Here is an 18,212-nt window from a genome sequence, read left to right on the forward strand (position 1 = left end):
GATTGGTAAAATGCTTTTATTCTTATCATCTTGCGAGAGTGGACATTTATTCCATTACTTTTTCTTTGTTCTTTGTTCATTGAGAACAATAAGACTTTATTTCAAATTTACCAGTGTAAATTCTTTAGTAATTCTTCCTAAAAACATCAGTATTATTTTGTAACATTATTTTAACTAGTTTCTCATACTGGATTCTAATGAACTGAGCTATGCAATAGTGTGGACAAACAGCATGCAAATTTCCAATCTTTTCTGAAGGCAATTTACTCTCTCCTCTCTCTCTCTCTCTCTCTCTCTCTCTCTCTCTCTCTCTCTCTCCCTCCCTCCCTCCCTCCCTCCCTCCCTCTCTCCCTCCCTCCCTCCCTCCCTTTGATCTTTCTGGATAGATTTATATGGTTTGCCTTGAAAATTACTTTCTCAGTCCAGACTGGTGAACACCTAATTATATTGTATAGATTTCTGTGTAATATTCTCAATAGTTTTCCTTGGAATTGATAAGCAACAGCCACGGAATGTTGCAATCGAGGAACTGATGAAGGATGAAGGGTGAGCAAATATGCAACTTCTGCACATTTTTATGCTGTGAAGACTAATTTGACCAAGCAGAGAGAGCAGCTTGTTATCACTGGGGGACAATTTTAATGAAACATTGTCCTCAGAGTTGAGTAGAAATATGCAAAAATGTGTGCTTAATTCAATTCACATAATTAACTTAGTCTGACTCTTAAACTTTATCTAATCTGGCCTCTTATTCTATTTTTCTCCCCCTACGTTTGATAGGGAAAAACACCTTGTTTTTATTTTTATCCCGCCTTTTATTATTTTCACAAATAATTCAAGGCAGCGAACATCTCCAACATATCTTCCTCCTCCTATTTTCCCCTCAGCTTGAAATGAGAGTGACTGGCTCCAAGTCACCCAGCTGGCATTCATGGCTGAGGTGGGACTTGAACTCACGGTCTCCTGCTTTCTAGCCTGGTACATTAACCACTAAACCAAACTGGCTCTCAACTTTTCACTTATGGAGAGGAAAAAGAGTCAGCAAATCCAAAGACCTGATATTATAAAGCTGATCGTGTCCTCCCCATCTACCTGTCCTCACCAAAGCTTCCAAAAGTCAGTCTTCACATTAATAAAGAGTCATCAGTAAATTAAATTGAACTGGCTATAAAGTACAGTTTAAGCAAATCCTCTGAATTTATCAGATCCCAGCTCAACCAATATCTCAGATTTGTTGTCAGGAAAATAAAAGAGTGCAGCGTAGACCTTTACTTCCCAGAAACTAGGCTATGAACCTAAGAGATAAATCGAAGAAGAAAAAATCCATTTACAGAAAACAATTTGGTATAGTTAAACCAGGGGTCTTCAAACACGTGCCTGGCTGAGGAATTCTGGGAGTTGAAGTCCACAAGTCATAAAAGAGCCAAGTTTGAAGACCCCTGACTTAAACAAATAAAACCAGTCAGTTACTGGGAGGAAATGGGGAGATGACAAAACGTATGTGATGACAGTCACACAGATGATGTGATTTATCTGCTTGCAGTCAGGCTTTACAACATTATTACATAAGCATGGCAATGGTAAGATGACATGCACCTTCGTTTTGACATTGCCACAGCTTGTTTGGAACACCTGGGCATGTTGAGGGCCTGACCTTCTTGGAGAACAAGCAATCTTCACAAGTAAAACTCATCAGACCCCAGTCTTCCCATCAGCTTGGTTCAAGGAAGGAACACTCACTCTATAATATGTGGGGTTCCGTTTACTCTGCGGAGTGGACGTGGCCCATGGAGAGGTGAGACTCCCACTATGGATAGTTGGGCTCTTCTGGAGGTGTGATATGAAAAAGTCATCCTGCCTAAGACCCAGAACTTCTGCAGAGACTCCGGCTCTTGAGTGATGTGGAGGAGATGTGTAACTGGATCCACTTGAAGCAGGTGAAGGATGTTCTCCACCATCATGAAAATGCTGCTCGGCATATGGCAAGCCCTGCAGGGGGTGGGGGGAAAGAAAGGTGTTCAAGCCTCTTGATCTGCAAAATGTTGATGTCTAGGTTTTGTTTTGTTTTGTATTCCCAGTATTCTCTCTGCCATCATTCTAGATCTAGATCTAGATCTCCTGGTTATAACTAGAAGGACTTTCCCACCCTCTGCTATTGACTTTTTGGTTGGGAATGCCCCAATTTCTAACTGGGATTTCCTGCATGCAGAAAATTTTTTGTCTGTTGATCATTAGTTCATATTTCGTAGGCTCTTCCAGGAAATCATGAGCAAGCAGTAGTAGCGCTTCCAACCTGCCCACGCCTTTGTTTTGGAGATCAAATCATCCCAAACATATCATCGTTCCTTCCGTGGGAAGCTGAGACGGGAATGACTACTTTTGACTCTGGACATGCCTATCTAGAAGGGCCGGTGCTGGATTATAGCAGTGCCATTATTTATCAGAAGCCTCAATGGCTCCTCTGGGATCTATATTCCACATCCCTGACATCAGCTCTGAAAAGATTTCCTGTTATTTTTAAGGATCGCTACGCATTACACACTATCAACACTAATAATACCATGGCAAGTTTAAGCACAGAAACTCACATTTGGGGAACGGAGCATTCCAGATCCGGAGTTGTCAACCACCATCAAAACTTGTTTGGTGCAAATCTTCCACCTTGAACAGGAGGATCAGCCGAGGGTGGTGTCTCCTGAGTAAACAGAGAATGAACCTGTTGTATGAAAAGGGCTTTGACCTACACCAAGAGATCATACTTTCTGCACTCTCGATTCAGAACATCCTCCTCCCTAACTATAAAGGATCTCCCATCAGAAAACCATTGTACGTGAGGATGTTCACTTAGCAAATGTGGAAGACAGAATAACAGAGTTGGAAGGGACCTTGAAGGTCTTCCAGTCTGCTCAAGCAGGAGATCCTATACCATTCAGGACAAATGGCTGCGCAGTCTCTTCTTGAAAAATTCCAGGGATAGAGCACTCATAATTTCTGGAGGCAAGTGGCTCCACTGATTAATTGTTCTCATTGTCAGGAAATTTCTTCTGACTTTTAGGTTGGATCTCTCTGTAATAATCTTCCACCCGTTACTTCCCCTCCTGCTTTGGTGCTTTGGAGAACAGGTTGACTCTTTCTTCTCTGTGACAGCCCCTCAAGTACTGGAAGACTGCTATGATATCACCCCTAGTCCTCAAGAATATCAAAGGATATCAAGAATCCTATCCCTGTTCTGTTTTGTTTTCTTGGAACTCAAGGACGGTCTTCAGAGCACGAAAGCTGGACAATCTCTCCCTTCCTCTGTTTCATGTAATTACTCGTCAGTTGCTAGCCAACTTTCCAGAACATCACAATAATGAATCATTACTATTAGCACTTAAAGGAACTTGTGCGTTAGTCACCCTTGCCAAAATCTTTGCTGAACTGTGTATTTAAAGAGTGACTGACATAATGAAACACCAATTAGCCAACCTCATGTAGCTTAATGCATTCTGTGAGCAGTGATTAGTTTACAGCTCAGCTTGCCTTCCAAAAAAAGAAAAATTGGGTTAAATCATTCACTATGGTTAGCTTCAAAACAAATACATGTAGCATGCATAAAGATGGAATGAGACCACTCCCCATGACCACCTGTTATGTACTGGGCTCTTGCTGGAGCAGCTAACGGCTCTCCAGCAACCCAGACTTTAAGTCTCCTGTGCTGCAATTGGCTATCTCCAGGCGGCAAGGGTTAATTCAAACCTATTGGCTGCCGCCTAGACTATATATTGCAGCTAGTTGCAGACATTTCCCCAGTACAGTTCCAGCACAAAATAAACAATGAGTTATCCCGTACTCTGTTCCGCGTCTTCATTCCTGCACCAAAGAACCCGCTATTTAACACCACCCATCTCACCTCAAATGGAAAGTGCAAACAAAAGATGTCCCAGATAAGAGCTAGTTTGAGCAACAGGAGGAACAGCCAGCATGCACACTATATTATTTGCAAAGCTTTCGTTCTCTCTGATCCAGGGACTTACTGGAGCAGGGCATCTCGGCTATTCTTGGTTTCTGACACTACTGGGCACTGGGCAAACAAAGCTGCCTTTCTACTGTTGGTCCTGTGCCCAGAGCAAGGTCAGTGTTTTGTTCAGTCTGCCAACACATCCAGGAGGGAAGTGGGGATTGACTTTTGTTGCAACAGTGACTATGCAAATCATTCAATATTAATAATTCAGCCCCAAACAACACGCTACAGTTTGCTTGAGTGCATGCCCAGATTCTTGTGAGGGTGTAAAGAAAATTGGCACAGTGGGACAGGAGGAAGCCAAAGTTTATGAGTGGGAGACAGGCATCTTGCAGAGCTAAAAGCTTGACGAGGTCAGAAGCAGAGGCAGGAAATGGAGGGGTTGTAGTTTGGTGGTAGAACACAGGGATGCTGGGTTGGAACTTAAGAGATTCAGTTTGCAGCATCTCCAAGTTGGACTGAGAAACCCCAGGCACGGCACTAGCTGTAGGCCGAAACAAGAGAACAAAACTAAAGAAGGTTTGTTCCAGGCAATACAGGTAGTCCTCAACTTAGAATAGTTCATTTAGTGATCGTTCAAAGTTACAATGGCCCCAAAAAGGGTGACTTATGACCGTTTTTCACACTTACGACCATGGCAGCATCCCCCATGCTCTCATGATCAAAACTCAGATGCCTGGCAACTGGTTCATATTTATGATGGTTGCAGTGTCCCACAAAGGTCCCTTTTTGCGACCTTCTGACAAGCAAAGTCAACAGGGAAGCCCGATTCACTCAACAAACAGGTTACTAACGTATCAACAACCAGGCAAGAAAGGTTGTAAAATGGGGCAAAATTCACTTAACAAATGTCTCACTTAGCAATAGAAATGTTGGGCTCAATTGCGGTAGTAAGTTGGGGACTACCTGTAGCAGATTAGACAGATTTCTGTCTGATTCAGTATACAGGTAATCCTCAATTTACAACCATAAGTTTAGTCACTGATTGAAGTTACAATGGTTTACAATCTTTGCAGCATCCTGGTGTGATGTGATCGCCATTTGCGAACTTCCCATCTGGCTCCCAATAAGGAAAGTCAATGGGGCAACCCAGATTGGCTTAACCACACAATTCATTTAACAACCAAGTTAAAAAAGGTAATACAATTAGGTGCAACTTATTTAACAACCACCTTGCTTAGCAACGCAAATTGTCGTTGTAAATTGAGAACTGTCTGTGATGCAGCTTCTTTTAACCTGTTCTGGGCAGAACCCAGTAATATAATATTGCAGAAAGAGGATGGACTAATTTGGAGCTTCATAGCAATTAAGCCTTTGCTGCAAACAAGTTCTTTGTTCAATGTTTATTCATTTTTAAGACAGCATACGAAACCTCATAGATCCACATGTACTCTTCCCCCTCTCCTCCCTGCAGCTGTGGATCAAAGACCCTTTAAAATTGCTCTAAATGCCATTTGGAAAACAACAAAGAATTAAAATTGCTAAGTATGTAGGACTCTGACCATTATAAATCAGAAAATATTCTGGTTTTTGAGAATCAATTGGAGGTTGTTCATAAAAATTATTCTTTATTCTTCTTTTAAATCACACCCATGTGCTGCAATTTTATATGAATTTTGCTAAATCCTACGGTTGCAAATAAATGTTTCAAAATTAAAATAATCAAGTCAAGACTCCCCAAAAGCTAAAGAAAAACAATTCAATACCAGATTTGGTAGAAATGTAGCACGTACACTGCCTAGGTTACACACAGCAGAACTCTGCGTTTAAAAGAAAATAATTCAGGCTAACTCAACATTCCTGTATGTGGAAAAAGTTTATATTTGTGAAACTACAGGCTACAAGACTGGGTTCCAATTAAGAAGAATATTTGTAGCTCAGGGTTGAAATGAACAGGGGCCCTTGGTGCTCTCTGAGCTTGCTTGTTTTCTTGCAGACATTTCATTACCCAAACTAGGTAACATCAGTGCTCAGTGATCAGAAGCACTGATGACGTTACCTAGTTTGCATAATGAGATGTCTGCAAGAAAACAACCAAGCTCACAGAGTACCAAGGACCTGTCACAGACTAGGTTTTTGCATATTGTACATATGACACTTGATTTACGTTTATTGTGATGAGTTGTCTGGTTTCTGCAGTTCCAACACAAGCCTAGAGATCAGTCTGATTTGGGGTTGGCAGAAGTCAACTTTGCCCTGGTGGACTCTGCTGGTCGAAAGCCCAAGCAAGGACTTGCTCTTGTTCCTATCCCTGTTGAGTTACCCACATAACAAACAGAAGAATTCTCACGAAATGTGGATATTAATATGGATATCCATCCTTTTCATCAATTGGCTGTAATTGAAATGAGAAGTCTGTAGTCCTATTCTTTAGTTCACTTCACCTTGGCAACTTTAAGACTTGTGGACTTCAACTCCCAGAATTCCCTAGCCAACCATGCACAATTCCCTAGGCTGGCTGGGGAATTCTGGAAGTTGAAGTCCACAAGTCTTAAAGTTGCCAAGTTGAACAGCACTGCTTTAGTTCAATCAAGAGAGTCTGCCAGAAATCTAAATGCTTGCGCCTATGAGATTACAGTAGTCTCACATGGAACCAGGTTTACACACTGCACTAAGCCATGGTTTCCTTAACCATGCTTTGTGAGTAAATCCCAATTGTGTGGGCACACCATGCTGAAATCGATACCAAATAATATCAAATAAACCACTTTACAACAGTGCGTAGTTAAAAGAAATTTTGCAAGAGTTTGTGTATATTTATGGCTTAATTTTGGCATAAGCCACAATAGATCTCATACTAAACTGTAAGTGACTGACTGACAATTAATCAATTCATGATGTATTGGAGCCTGCCCATCACAGTTGTAAGTTGTGACAGTCGTTTAACTAGATCGGTCACATTTTATTACCTTTGTTTGCAATGATCATTATGTGGCGGTTGTCAAGTGAAGCAATGGTTTTCTATGGGAGTGGTTTTCCTGAAAACCATAAGTAAATTCCAATTTTTGGCAAAACTGTCATAAACTGAAGTCACATGACTGGGATAAATGGCTTTAAATAAATGCAGCCCAGTTGCCAAAGGCCCGAAATTCAGTCACATGACTGCAGGAGGCGTCCATCGTAATTTCAAATCTGAGTTGTAAGTAATTCCAAAGTACTGAAATTGTTGTAAGTCCAAATTCCATCAGAACGGTTGCTAAGTCGAGTACCACCTAAGGCTTAGAGCCTTAGAATAACGTGTGAACCCAGCTGAACAGTTTTGCAAAGAATATCACTAGGCAATACATGTATTTAAACAAAATTATCCTCCCAACCTAACATTTTTCTTGTAATGTGACCCAAAATAGAATATATTATTTTGTTCTCCCCAATTAGATTGGAGAGTGCAGACATATTGTCTGTAGGGTCCTAGAATTACTCAAAGACCAAAGGAGGGCTTTTTCCCCCATCTCTGAAGAAAGCTGTTATTAGAAGAACAGGTCAGCTGAATGAAAATAAGTTTATAATTTACATGAAATCTAGGGGGGAAGAGGCATGTCAATCAGCTACAGCTAAAAGAAAGATTTTAGAACAGCTTTGAAATACCAGCAAATATATCACAGAACCAGCTTTTATAGTACTCAAAAGCTAAAAACACAGTTAAGTGCGTGATCCTTTGGCAAGATTAAAAATGTTACTATTAGTAAATTGATAAATGTTCATAAAAATACAGAAGAAATGTGATACTCATAGAACAAGAAAATTAAAATATATATGCATATTGCATTTGAAGGGAGAGAAAAAAGAAGCCAAAAAAAATCCCAATTAGATTCTGAGACGTTATTTTTTTTTCATCTAGAATTTAAAAATATGGAGCATAATTAAACAATATTTTCATCCTTCTTCCTTCCCCTGCTGTTTCCTCATTTTAAACCACATTTTCACAAAAGTTGCTACTTGCTATACTGTGTGGAGGGGAAAAAGAACACAGAATACAGAATAATAGGATTGAAAGGAACCTTGGAGATCTTCTGTGTAGACTAAACCCCCTGCACAAGCAAGAAACCCTAGACCAGGGGTAGGCAGCCTTGGCTCTTTTATGACTCGTGGACTTCAACTCCCAGAATTCCTGAGCTAGCCACGCTGAGGGGAAAGGGAGAGTTTCCAAGTTGAGCCATGCCGGCTCAGGAATTCTGGGAGTTGAAGTCCACCAGTCATGAGGGGGCCATAGTTCCTTCATGCTGGCTCAGGAATTCTGGGAGTTGACGTCTACCAGTCATGAAGGGGCCATAGTTCCCTCATGCTGGCTCAGGAATTCCGGGAGTTGAAGTCCACGAGTCATAAAAGAGCCATGGTTGCCTACCCCTGCCCTACACCATTCTAGACCAGGGGTCTTCAAACTTGGCCCTTTTATGACTTGTGGACTTCAACTCCCAGAATTCCTGAGCCAGCCACGCTGAGGGGAAAGGGAGAGTTTCCAAGTTGAGCCATGCCGGCTCAGGAATTCTGGGAGTTGAAGTCCACCAGTCATGAGGGGGCCATAGTTCCTTCATGCTGGCTCAGGAATTCTGGGAGTTGACGTCTACCGGTCATGAAGGGGCCATAGTTCCCTCATGCTGGCTCAGGAATTCCGGGAGTTGAAGTCCACGAGTCATAAAAGAGCCATGGTTGCCTACCCCTGCCCTACACCATTCTAGACCAGGGGTCTTCAAACTTGGCCCTTTTATGACTTGTGGACTTCAACTCCCAGAATTCCTGAGCCAGCCATGCTGAGGGGAAAGGGAGAGTTTCCAAGTTGAGCCATGCCGGCTCAGGAATTCTGGGAGTTGAAGTCCACCAGTCATGAGGGGGCCATAGTTCCTTCATGCTGGCTCAGGAATTCTGGGAGTTGACGTCTACCAGTCATGAAGGGGCCATAGTTCCCTCATGCTGGCTCAGGAATTCCGGGAGTTGAAGTCCACGAGTCATAAAAGAGCCATGGTTGCCTACCCCTGCCCTACACCATTCTAGACCAGGGGTCTTCAAACTTGGCCCTTTTATGACTTGTGGACTTCAACTCCCAGAATTCCTCAGCCAGCAAAGCTGGCTGAGGAATTCTGGGAGTTGAAGTCCACAAGTCATAAAAGGGCCAAGTTTGAAGACCCCTGTTCTAGACAAATGGCTGAGCAGTCTCTTCTTGAAAACCTCCACTGATGAAGCACCTACAACTTCCAGAAGTAAGCTTTTCCACTGTTTAATTGTTCTCACCATCAGGAAATTTCTCCTTAGTTCCAGGTTGGATCTCTCATTAATGATCTTTCACCTATTCTTGTCCTGTTGTCAGGTGCTTCGGGGAACAAGTCAACCCCCTCTTCTCTGTGACAGCCCCTCAAGTACTGGAAAACTGCTATCGTATCACCCCAGTCCTTCTCTTCATTAGACTAGACATATCCAGTTCTCTCAATTGCTCATCGTACGGGTTTAGCCTCCAGAACCCTTATCCTCTTTCTTGCTCTTCTCTGCACTCTTTCTACATTGAATTTGGTGTCCCCATTTTCTCCACAACAGCCGATAATATCTTCTGAAGAAGGAAATTTCATGCAGAAAGGCTACACACAAACTGCACAGCTTAAATCCCATTTCTAAACTCACATTTTCTCTCTATAAAGCTACCTCCATTTCTTTAAAAAAAAAAAAGAAGAAGAAGAAGGAAAGCCACATATTTTTTTGCCAAGGGTGTGTTTCTCACCCTTGGCAAAGTTATGTGGACTTCATGGGTTTAGCTGAGAAAAACAAGTGATAAACATCAGTCGGTGGTGAAGCTTTTTTTCATTAAAAGTTTTTTTGTTTGTTTTTGTATTTTTTTAGTGCTGTAAAGGGACTGCAGCCAAGAAATTAAAAGACGCTTGCTCCTCAGGAGGAAAGCCATGGCAAATCTAGACAGCACACTAAAAAGCAGAGACATCACCCTGTCAACAAAAGTGCGTATAGTCAAGGCCATGGTCTTCCCAGTTGCAATGTTTGGCAGTGAAAGCTGGACCATAAGAAAGGCTGAGCGCCAAAGAATTGAGGCCTTTGAACTCTGGTGCTGGAGAAGACTCCTGCGAGTCCCTTGGACTGCAAGGCGATCAAACCGGTCAGTCCTAGAGGAGATCAACCCTGACTGCTCTTTAGAAGGCCAGATCCTGAAGCTAAAACTCAAATACTTTGGCCACCTAATGAGAAGGAAGGACTCACTGGAGAAGAGCCTAATGCTGGGAAAGATTGAGGGCAATAGAAGAAGGGGACGACAGAGAATGAGGTGGCTGGATGGAGTCATTGAAGCAGAAGGCGTGAGCTTAGATGGACTCCAGAAGATGGTAGAGGACAAGAAGGCCTGGAGGAACATTGTCCATAGGGTCGCGATGGGTCGGACACGACTTCGCAACTAACAACAACAAAGGGATGTTAAGTTTCTTTGATTATATAGTATTAGCCTTTTTCCCCCCTGCTGTAAATCATTAGAAAATCATGCCTCTCAATTTGCTCTTTCTTGGGACATTATGAACAGTCAGGACCTGGAAATTGCCTTTTTTTAAGAAGAAGAAAAACTGAAGATACTACTCTGGCCCTGAGTCAGGGATTTCCTGTATAAAACTGATGTTTTTTGCCAAGAAGGTGAAAAATTACAGCACACACATCCCAAGTTACACAATGTGGCTGACAGTGCTTCTTGTACCCAACTTTTTCCAACTTTTCTGACCTTGCTCTTTTTAAAATGCTATCTGGTCCATCTTTCCCTCCTGCTGCATCTAACTTCTTTCCACAAAAATTCTTGGATGAAATTCTGATCATCTGACACCCAAATGGATGGAGATGTTTACAACTGTATGAGGCAGAAATACCTCAGCTGTAGTTAAAACCGCTTCAACACATTTCGAGTCTCACCGGCTCAAGATTGACTCAGCCTTCCATCCTTCTGAGGCTAAAAGGAGGACCCAGATTGTTGGGGGCAATATGCTGACTCTGTAAACTGCTTATAAAGGGCTGTAAAAGTACTATGAAGTGGTATATAAGTCTGTGCTATTGCTATTGCTATTTGTGGACTTTTATTTTGCAAGAGCAAAATAACCTTCTTTCTTCCATGAGATTTGAAGTCTAACATGCGTAGAGGGCACCTAGTTGGCAAAGACTGTCCTAACCTATTTACTATTATTGTGAAAAAGTGAGACATGCTCTAAGAAATATACAAAGATTAAACCATGGTCAGATGGAAAGAATGGAATGCATTGAAATTAATCAAGGAGAGATCTAATCTAGAACTAAGAATAAATTTCCTAACAGTGAGAACAATTAACCAGTGGAATGACTTGTCTTCAGAAGATTGGATGCTCCAACCATCGCTGGAGGTTTCTAAGAAGAGGTTGGACAGTCATTTGTCTAGAATGGTCTAGGCCAGGGTCTTCTGCTTGAGCAGGGGGGTTGACTAGAAGACCTCCAAGGTCCCTTCCAATTCTATTATTCTGTATTCTGGTTTGGAAATACTTTGACCTGTATGCATTTTTGTGTCCATGGTGTGTACACGCATGTGCAAACAGCTGTTATACAATTTTCAGCCCTGCAATCAATTAATGTTTACTGACTAGAAGATAATTACTGCTACGAACAAAGGGAGGCTGTGTTTGCATTTCCATACAACTTTGCTCTGTTTATCAGAAAAATCTTAGACGTTATGAAAATGAAGTGCCTACACTTGTCCTGTGTAATTCCTATGGCCATAGTCCAATAGAGAATATTCAGTATAAGTAAAACAGTAAATTTGGGGGCCAAAATGTAATAGAATCCAGGAACTCCCATTTCTTTTGTTAGGACAACCTGGCCTGTCTTCACATGTTTAATATCATCTAGACTGTTGGTTACCTGGTAAAGATGAAATGGTCACCCTTCATGGAAAAGTTTGGATTAAATTAAAAGCAGGCAAATGTTACATTGCCAGGTGCTATTTAAACAGAATAACCACTATATTCTAATGTTTAATATTTTCATTAAAAAAAGATAAAGGTTTCCCCTGTCCAGTCATGTCCGACTCTAGGGGATAAATTAATTAATTAATTAATTAATTAATTAATTAATTAATTAATTAATTCATTCATTCATTCATTCATTCCATCTATCTATCTATCTATCTATCTATCTATCTATCTATCTATCTATCTATCTATCTATCTATCTATCTACAGTATGCCAGTGCTTTTTTGTAAAAAAAAAAAAGGTGCCAGAACTCACACATGTCATACAACCGACTTTACCTACCCTACAAGGTTCCATCCAAAAAAGGTGCTGGAACTCCATTCTGGGCATTCTATGACAAAAAAACCATCTATCTATCTATCTATCTATCTATCTATCTATCTATCTATCTACCATTTATAAGCCACCCATCTCACTTTTAAGCAGCTCTGATATATCAACTCTCAACCAAAGATTTTTAGAAAAGGTGTGAAACAGGAGATATTGCTATGTTTAGATATAAAATAAATTTGGTTTAGTATGACAGTTGAGTCATCCTCATGTACTTAATGTTTTTCCCTCTTCCATTTCATTAAAATTACAACTTGGTGACAGTTTCTGAAAGAGTTTAGAAGCCTCAAGAGTGTATATGCTCGGTTTAAAATGGATTTCCTATGTAAGCATGAAGACCAGGCATCCAATTAACTGATACGTGTGGACAGAGCATGCATAATTCTGCTGTCTAATCAGAGAACAAGAGGACCCTTCTTTATTCTATGGTAGTGGGCTGGCCGCCAGATCCTACTTCCAAAATGGTGATCATTCCCAAATAGGTATTTCTGCTAGTCTTCTGCAGCAAGAAAAAATAAGTGTGTATTGTTTGAACAGGTTAAACATTCATAGCCTTTCGATTTTTGTGGATGCAGTTCACCGTACCTGAGGTTAGCAAGCTTGTGATGATTAATAAGTTTCCATCATGGATTCTCAGGAATTTTCTCAGAAAAGTACTTAGGGCTTTGCATCCACAGAACCTCGAGTGGTACCAATTGACACGGAATGGTCCTGCTTTCTAGAAAGGTCCATCCTGTGCAATGATTCTGGGGCCAGAAAATCATTCCTGGAAGGGAATCTCTGATGGGCAAAATTTTGAAAACAGTCCGCTATAGGTAACAGTTTGAATGGCTGAAAAAAGAGGGACACCAAGGCAAACGATGATGATAAGGGCATCATTTGAAGTTGCAGTTTCAAAAACTATGTGTCAGGCACCAGGAGATCCAGGCAGTTCCAAGGTGTATAAAGATTTATTGTAAGCTTAAGTGTTCTACAACAGGCATGGGGCACCACAACATTGCGCGACGTATCGCGACTTTTTCCCCATTGCCGGCAATGGGGAGGGCACGGTTTCATTGTGATGCATCCCGCCCACAGGCAGGCAGTTTGACATGCCTGTTCTACAAGAATCTGATGTATAAAACAATATCCCCTAACTGCTGGAAACGTTCCCAAGAATTAGGCACCTATTTTCATACATGGTGGACCTATAAAAAGACACAAGGGTTTTGGCAAACGATACAGACATGGCTAGAGGAAATATTAGGACAGAGAATAGAATATAGGCCAGAATTTTTCCTGCTTGGTATAACAAAAGAGAAATATAGTAAAGAAGAGATATACTTAATGATACATATTATTACAGCAGCGAGAATGACGTTTGCCCAGAAATGGAAGGATAACTAAGTACCTGATGAGAGTGAGCTGATAAACAAAATATGGGCACGCGCAGAAATGGATAGGTTAACTTTGGAATTAAAAAAAATAAAGAAGTCAGAATATTATAAAATCTGGAATAAATTTTAGCTATGGTGGGAACAGAAAGGAAGGTCTTAATAGAGGTATACAAGATTATGAACTTAAGTAATATTAGAATAAGGTGGATGATAAGATTGAAGAAAATTATTGGCATAAATGTATAAATAGGTTTAATGTGCACAATTGTATAAAAATGATATGTATATAAAATGTATATAACACACAAAAAATGATGTAAGACAAGAAGGTATGTTAGACCGACAATACCATGTCCAAAGTTTTTAAATATTTTAAATAATAAAATTTGTTGTTAAAAAAAAAGAATCTGATGGTCAAGGGACATTAGCGGGAGTTAAGAACAGAAGGAAATCAAGGTAGGCTGGACACAGATCTCTTGTGGACGCAAAGGGACTCATGAGTGATGACGCATTTGTCCCCCTCCTTCCTCAGGTTCAACCTGTTCTTCCCCTAAAATATTTTTGAGTACAGGTAGTCCTTGACTTAAAACTACAATTGAGCCCAAAATTTCAGTTGATAAGAAAGCCATTGAGCGAGTGAGTTGAGTTTTGCCCCATTTTATGACCTTTTTTTGCCACAGTTGCTAAGTTGGTAACACAGCTGTTAAATGAATCTAGTTACTCTATTCGGTTTACTTGTCAGAAGGTTGCAAAAGGTGATCACACGACCTCAAGGCACTGCAACTGTCATAAATACATGCCAGTTGCCAAGCATCTGAATTTTGGACACATGACCATGGGGATGCCGTAATGGTTATAAATGTGAAAAGCAATCACAAGCCACTTTTTCAGTGCAGTTGTGACTTCAAAATCACTAAACAAATGGTAGTAAGTCAAGAATTACCCGCAGAAGAAGAAAAAAAACTCAAGTACCTTTTTATTTTTAATCTAGGTTGTAAATTCTTTACCAGCCCCAAGAAAATAAAAAAAGACAGATGGCTTAGCTTTGCCAGCTGAATTGGCACCAAGGCTGACCCATTTTTTTCCTGACTCCCAAAGCGCCACAGAAAAAGGGAAGAAATTATCCGGCACCAGCAAACATCTGAAGCGGGCTTAAACATGGCCACAGAATCTCATGAACATTTTTTGTCACCCATTCACCATCCAGAATTGCCAGAAGCGTGATGAACGACGTGCAACGATGTCTACAGTGAACACTTTGGAAGATTTTCAGCTCAGAAAAGTTTGAGCAGTATTTCCTTTAGTCTCATGACAGGAAAGAGATTTTTTTTTTAAACGAAGTTAAGTCCAAAGAAGCATAATTCATGATTTATAACTACACATTTTCTTGGCAGGGAAATTGCCTCACTGTATCTAAGAGCAGACATGAGGCTCTAGCAGCCACTCCTCCAGATACTGCCAGACTACAGCACCCAGCAGCCCCAGCCAGCCTCACCCCTGGAGAAAAAAAATACTGTGAATGTGTAATTCAACAGCTTTCCTGAAAATTCAGAATCCGTGCTGCAGAGGAGTGATGTCATCCGCTGGTAATTTCAAATGCTAATTGTACAGGAAGGAAAATAGAACTCTTAATTCTAAGTAGCTAGTCCCTTGCAGCTGTTCCAAAAAGAAAACAACGTGGCCTTGTTCAGCAGCGTTTTTCTTGGCCTTAGGGCTTCATGTTTCTTTTTTGAAAAGGCGGGTAGTAAAAGGGATGGCATTAATTAGCACAGGTAGCCCAAGAGCTGGCCTTCGTAATAACCCAATGTAAAAAAGAGTGAACTAGGGCGCTTTCCTCCTTTGCAACCTGGCATAGTAGCTGGGAACCCAATTTTTAAGTATGCTCCTGTTCTTTATTGAATGGCATCTGAGAATCATAAGTGCCTATGTGTGCCAACATGCAAACATTTCCACACCCTTAAGGGAACACATGGAATAGGAAGGCAGGTCAGAGAGGGAAAAAAATGGGCTGAGGGTAAGGAGGCTGAAAGGAAGGGAAGGGAAGGGAAGGGAAGGGAAGGGAAGGGAAGGGAAGGGAAGAGAAAGGAAGGGAAGGGAAGGGAAGAGAAAGGAAGGGAAGGGAAGGGAAGAGAAGGGAAGGGAAGGGAAGGGAAGGGAAGGGAAGAGAAAGGAAGGGAAGGGAAGGGAAGAGAAAGGAAGGGAAGGGAAGGGAAGGGATGGGAAGGGATGGGAAGGGAAGGGAAGGGAAGAGAAAGGAAGGGAAGGGAAGGGAAGGGAAGAGAAAGGAAGTGAAGGGAAGGGAAGGGAAGGGAAGGGAAGGGAAGGGAAGAGAAAGGAAGGGAAGGGAAGGGAAGGGAAGAGAAAGGAAGGGAAGGGAAGGGAAGGGAAGGGAAGAGAAAGGAAGGGAAGGGAAGGGAAGGGAAGGGAAGGGAAGGGAAAGGAAGAAAGGGGCAACGGAAGGGGGCACGAGGCAAGGAGACCCACCTGTTTGGAATCTGATCTGGGGCTGCTATTAAAAGATGGCAGGGCACAGCACTCAGAAGACTATATGTTATTTATAAGCCAAATAAAAAGCAACGTGTCCTAACAGCACCTTCACTTGCAAGTGTGAGAGGATACCAAACCAAGGGATTGCTGCCATTTATTTATTTTACTTCTTCACACAATTCTTTGTTAGAGATTTAAATTTCACAGATGACTGTAAATTGGCTGTCTCTGAAACTGAGAGTGTCTAACTTTGCAGAAGTGAATGAAGGCCTGACAGCTTTTTCAGCTACTTTTAAGCCAAAGAATGGGCTGGAAAAATAAGGAAGCTGGCTTGATGCATTCACTATGTTGCATCAGTTTGTTTTGCCACGGTTTAATGAATAAATCACAACTCACGGCATCCACTCAACACACCAAGCTTTAAAGTGAAGTTTACAAGCCGTAATCATTGGAATTGCTCAATGTACTAAGTCAAAAATTAGCCAACTGTTGGGGAGGGTTGGGGAGTGGGAAGGGGGTGGGGTGGGGTTGTGTTTTGTTTGTTAAAAATAAAATGTATTGTAAAACTTTTTAAATAAAAAAATAATAAAAAAATTAGCCAACTGTAATAGGGACGCGGTGGCTCAGTGAGCTTGTTGATCAGAAGATCTGCAGTTTGGCGGGTCAAATCCTGAGTGCCGCGTAACAGAGTGAGCGCCTGTTACTCGTCCCAGCTTCTGCCAACCTAGCAGTTCGAAAGCACGTAAAAATGCAAGTAGAAAAATAGGGACCACTCCGGTGGGAAGGTAACAGCGTTCCGTGCGCCTTTGGCGTCTAGTCATGCCGGCCACATGACCACGGAGACGTCCTCGGACAAGCGCTGGCTCTTCGGCTTTGAAACGGAGATGAGCACCGGCCCCTAAACGTCTAGCATGCATGTGCGGGGGAACCTTTACCTTTACCTTTAATATTGTTTACAATAATGTTTGAACCAGACCATTTGGACCAGTCCTACATACAACTGTAACTACAATTAAGGGTCTGTGTTTAGGACCCATACATAGTTATAGACCCAAAATACATAACTAAACTCAGTGTAAATATGGAAGGCAGCTTCTAGGTGCCACTTTCCTCTCCTGAGTTCAAGTTGAGTGAGGAAGTATTACATTCACACAGTTCAGTGATCTGGAGACTAAAGGCTGAAATGCCTCTTTTAAGAGACCAATGACTTCAAAGAGATTAAACCAGAGGTCTCCAACCTTTCTCAGTTGGTAGAACGGAGGGAAAGGGAGGGGGAAGCATTTTATGCACACATGCACATAAACTGGCCCAGAGCACACGTGACACAAACAGGGCGGGTCCTACTGCCCACATGACACTCACTAGCACCGCCTTGTTTTAGCCGTGCGGGCGCTAGTGCCACCCCATTTTTGCCATGTGGTGCCTTGTTTTTGCCATGTGGCACCCCGTTTGCATAGCAGCGGCGCTAGCACAAGTGGGGGTGATTGCGGGCACGTGTGTGTGTGTGCGCACTGGCCAGCCTGTCCCGTGGCCCAGTGGCCAGCAGACCATGGCCCAGTAGTGGACCGCGGCCCATAAATTGGGGACCCCTGGATTAAACCATCTACCTAGTTGGGACTTTTGTTGGGATTTCAACTCTCAGGATCCTAGGTCCTTTTAAGCGTTTTAAGCATCTAAGATGGAAAAAGCTGAACTACAGAATGGGGTAAACAAAGATCCTATACTAAAGGGAATGATTCTGAGGCTGAGGCTCTGGATTATTCAAAACAATATAAAGATAGAATGAATATACTGCTTCTTTCATTGCCCTTTGTACTTTTCCGATACTAATTATGTCATATTGCAGACAAAGAACAATGCAGGAGCAGAATGAAAAGGTCCTGCTTAAGAGGAGATAAAAGAGTCTTGTCTGCTGTACAAATTAACCTTTTTTCCTCTGGCTTTTCAGCTGCTGCTACTGAAAAGGAAGTGATCTGAGGCAGCAAATAATAGAATGAGTAGCGAACTAAGATTCAAAGCTCTTCAAAATTCTCTCAGCAGTGGCTCTT

At 41.7% G+C, this 18,212-nt stretch overlaps 1 protein-coding gene across 7 annotated transcripts in view; it reads right to left on the minus strand.

Annotated features, from left to right (window-relative positions):
• SORBS3 (sorbin and SH3 domain containing 3) overlaps window positions 1-18,212 on the minus strand; it is a 69,583-nt gene that overhangs the window by 40,858 nt on the left and 10,513 nt on the right. For 6 of the 7 annotated variants that reach the window (XM_083368445.1, XM_083368448.1, XM_083368447.1 and 3 more), the window contains exons 2-3: window positions 2,589-2,695; window positions 1,741-1,989 (exon numbers count right to left, since the gene is read on the minus strand). In XM_083368445.1, coding sequence (XP_083224571.1) covers window positions 1,741-1,989; window positions 2,589-2,633 — 294 coding nt within the window. In that variant the 5' untranslated portion in view covers window positions 2,634-2,695. Of the gene's footprint in view, window positions 1-1,740; window positions 1,990-2,588; window positions 2,696-3,892; window positions 3,956-18,212 lie in introns of those variants that run through there. The other variant, XM_083368444.1, reaches the window with a different exon arrangement.

This window comes from Vipera ursinii, assembly GCF_947247035.1.
Source record: "Vipera ursinii genome assembly, chromosome: 8".
Classification (NCBI taxonomy): domain Eukaryota; kingdom Metazoa; phylum Chordata; class Lepidosauria; order Squamata; family Viperidae; genus Vipera; species Vipera ursinii.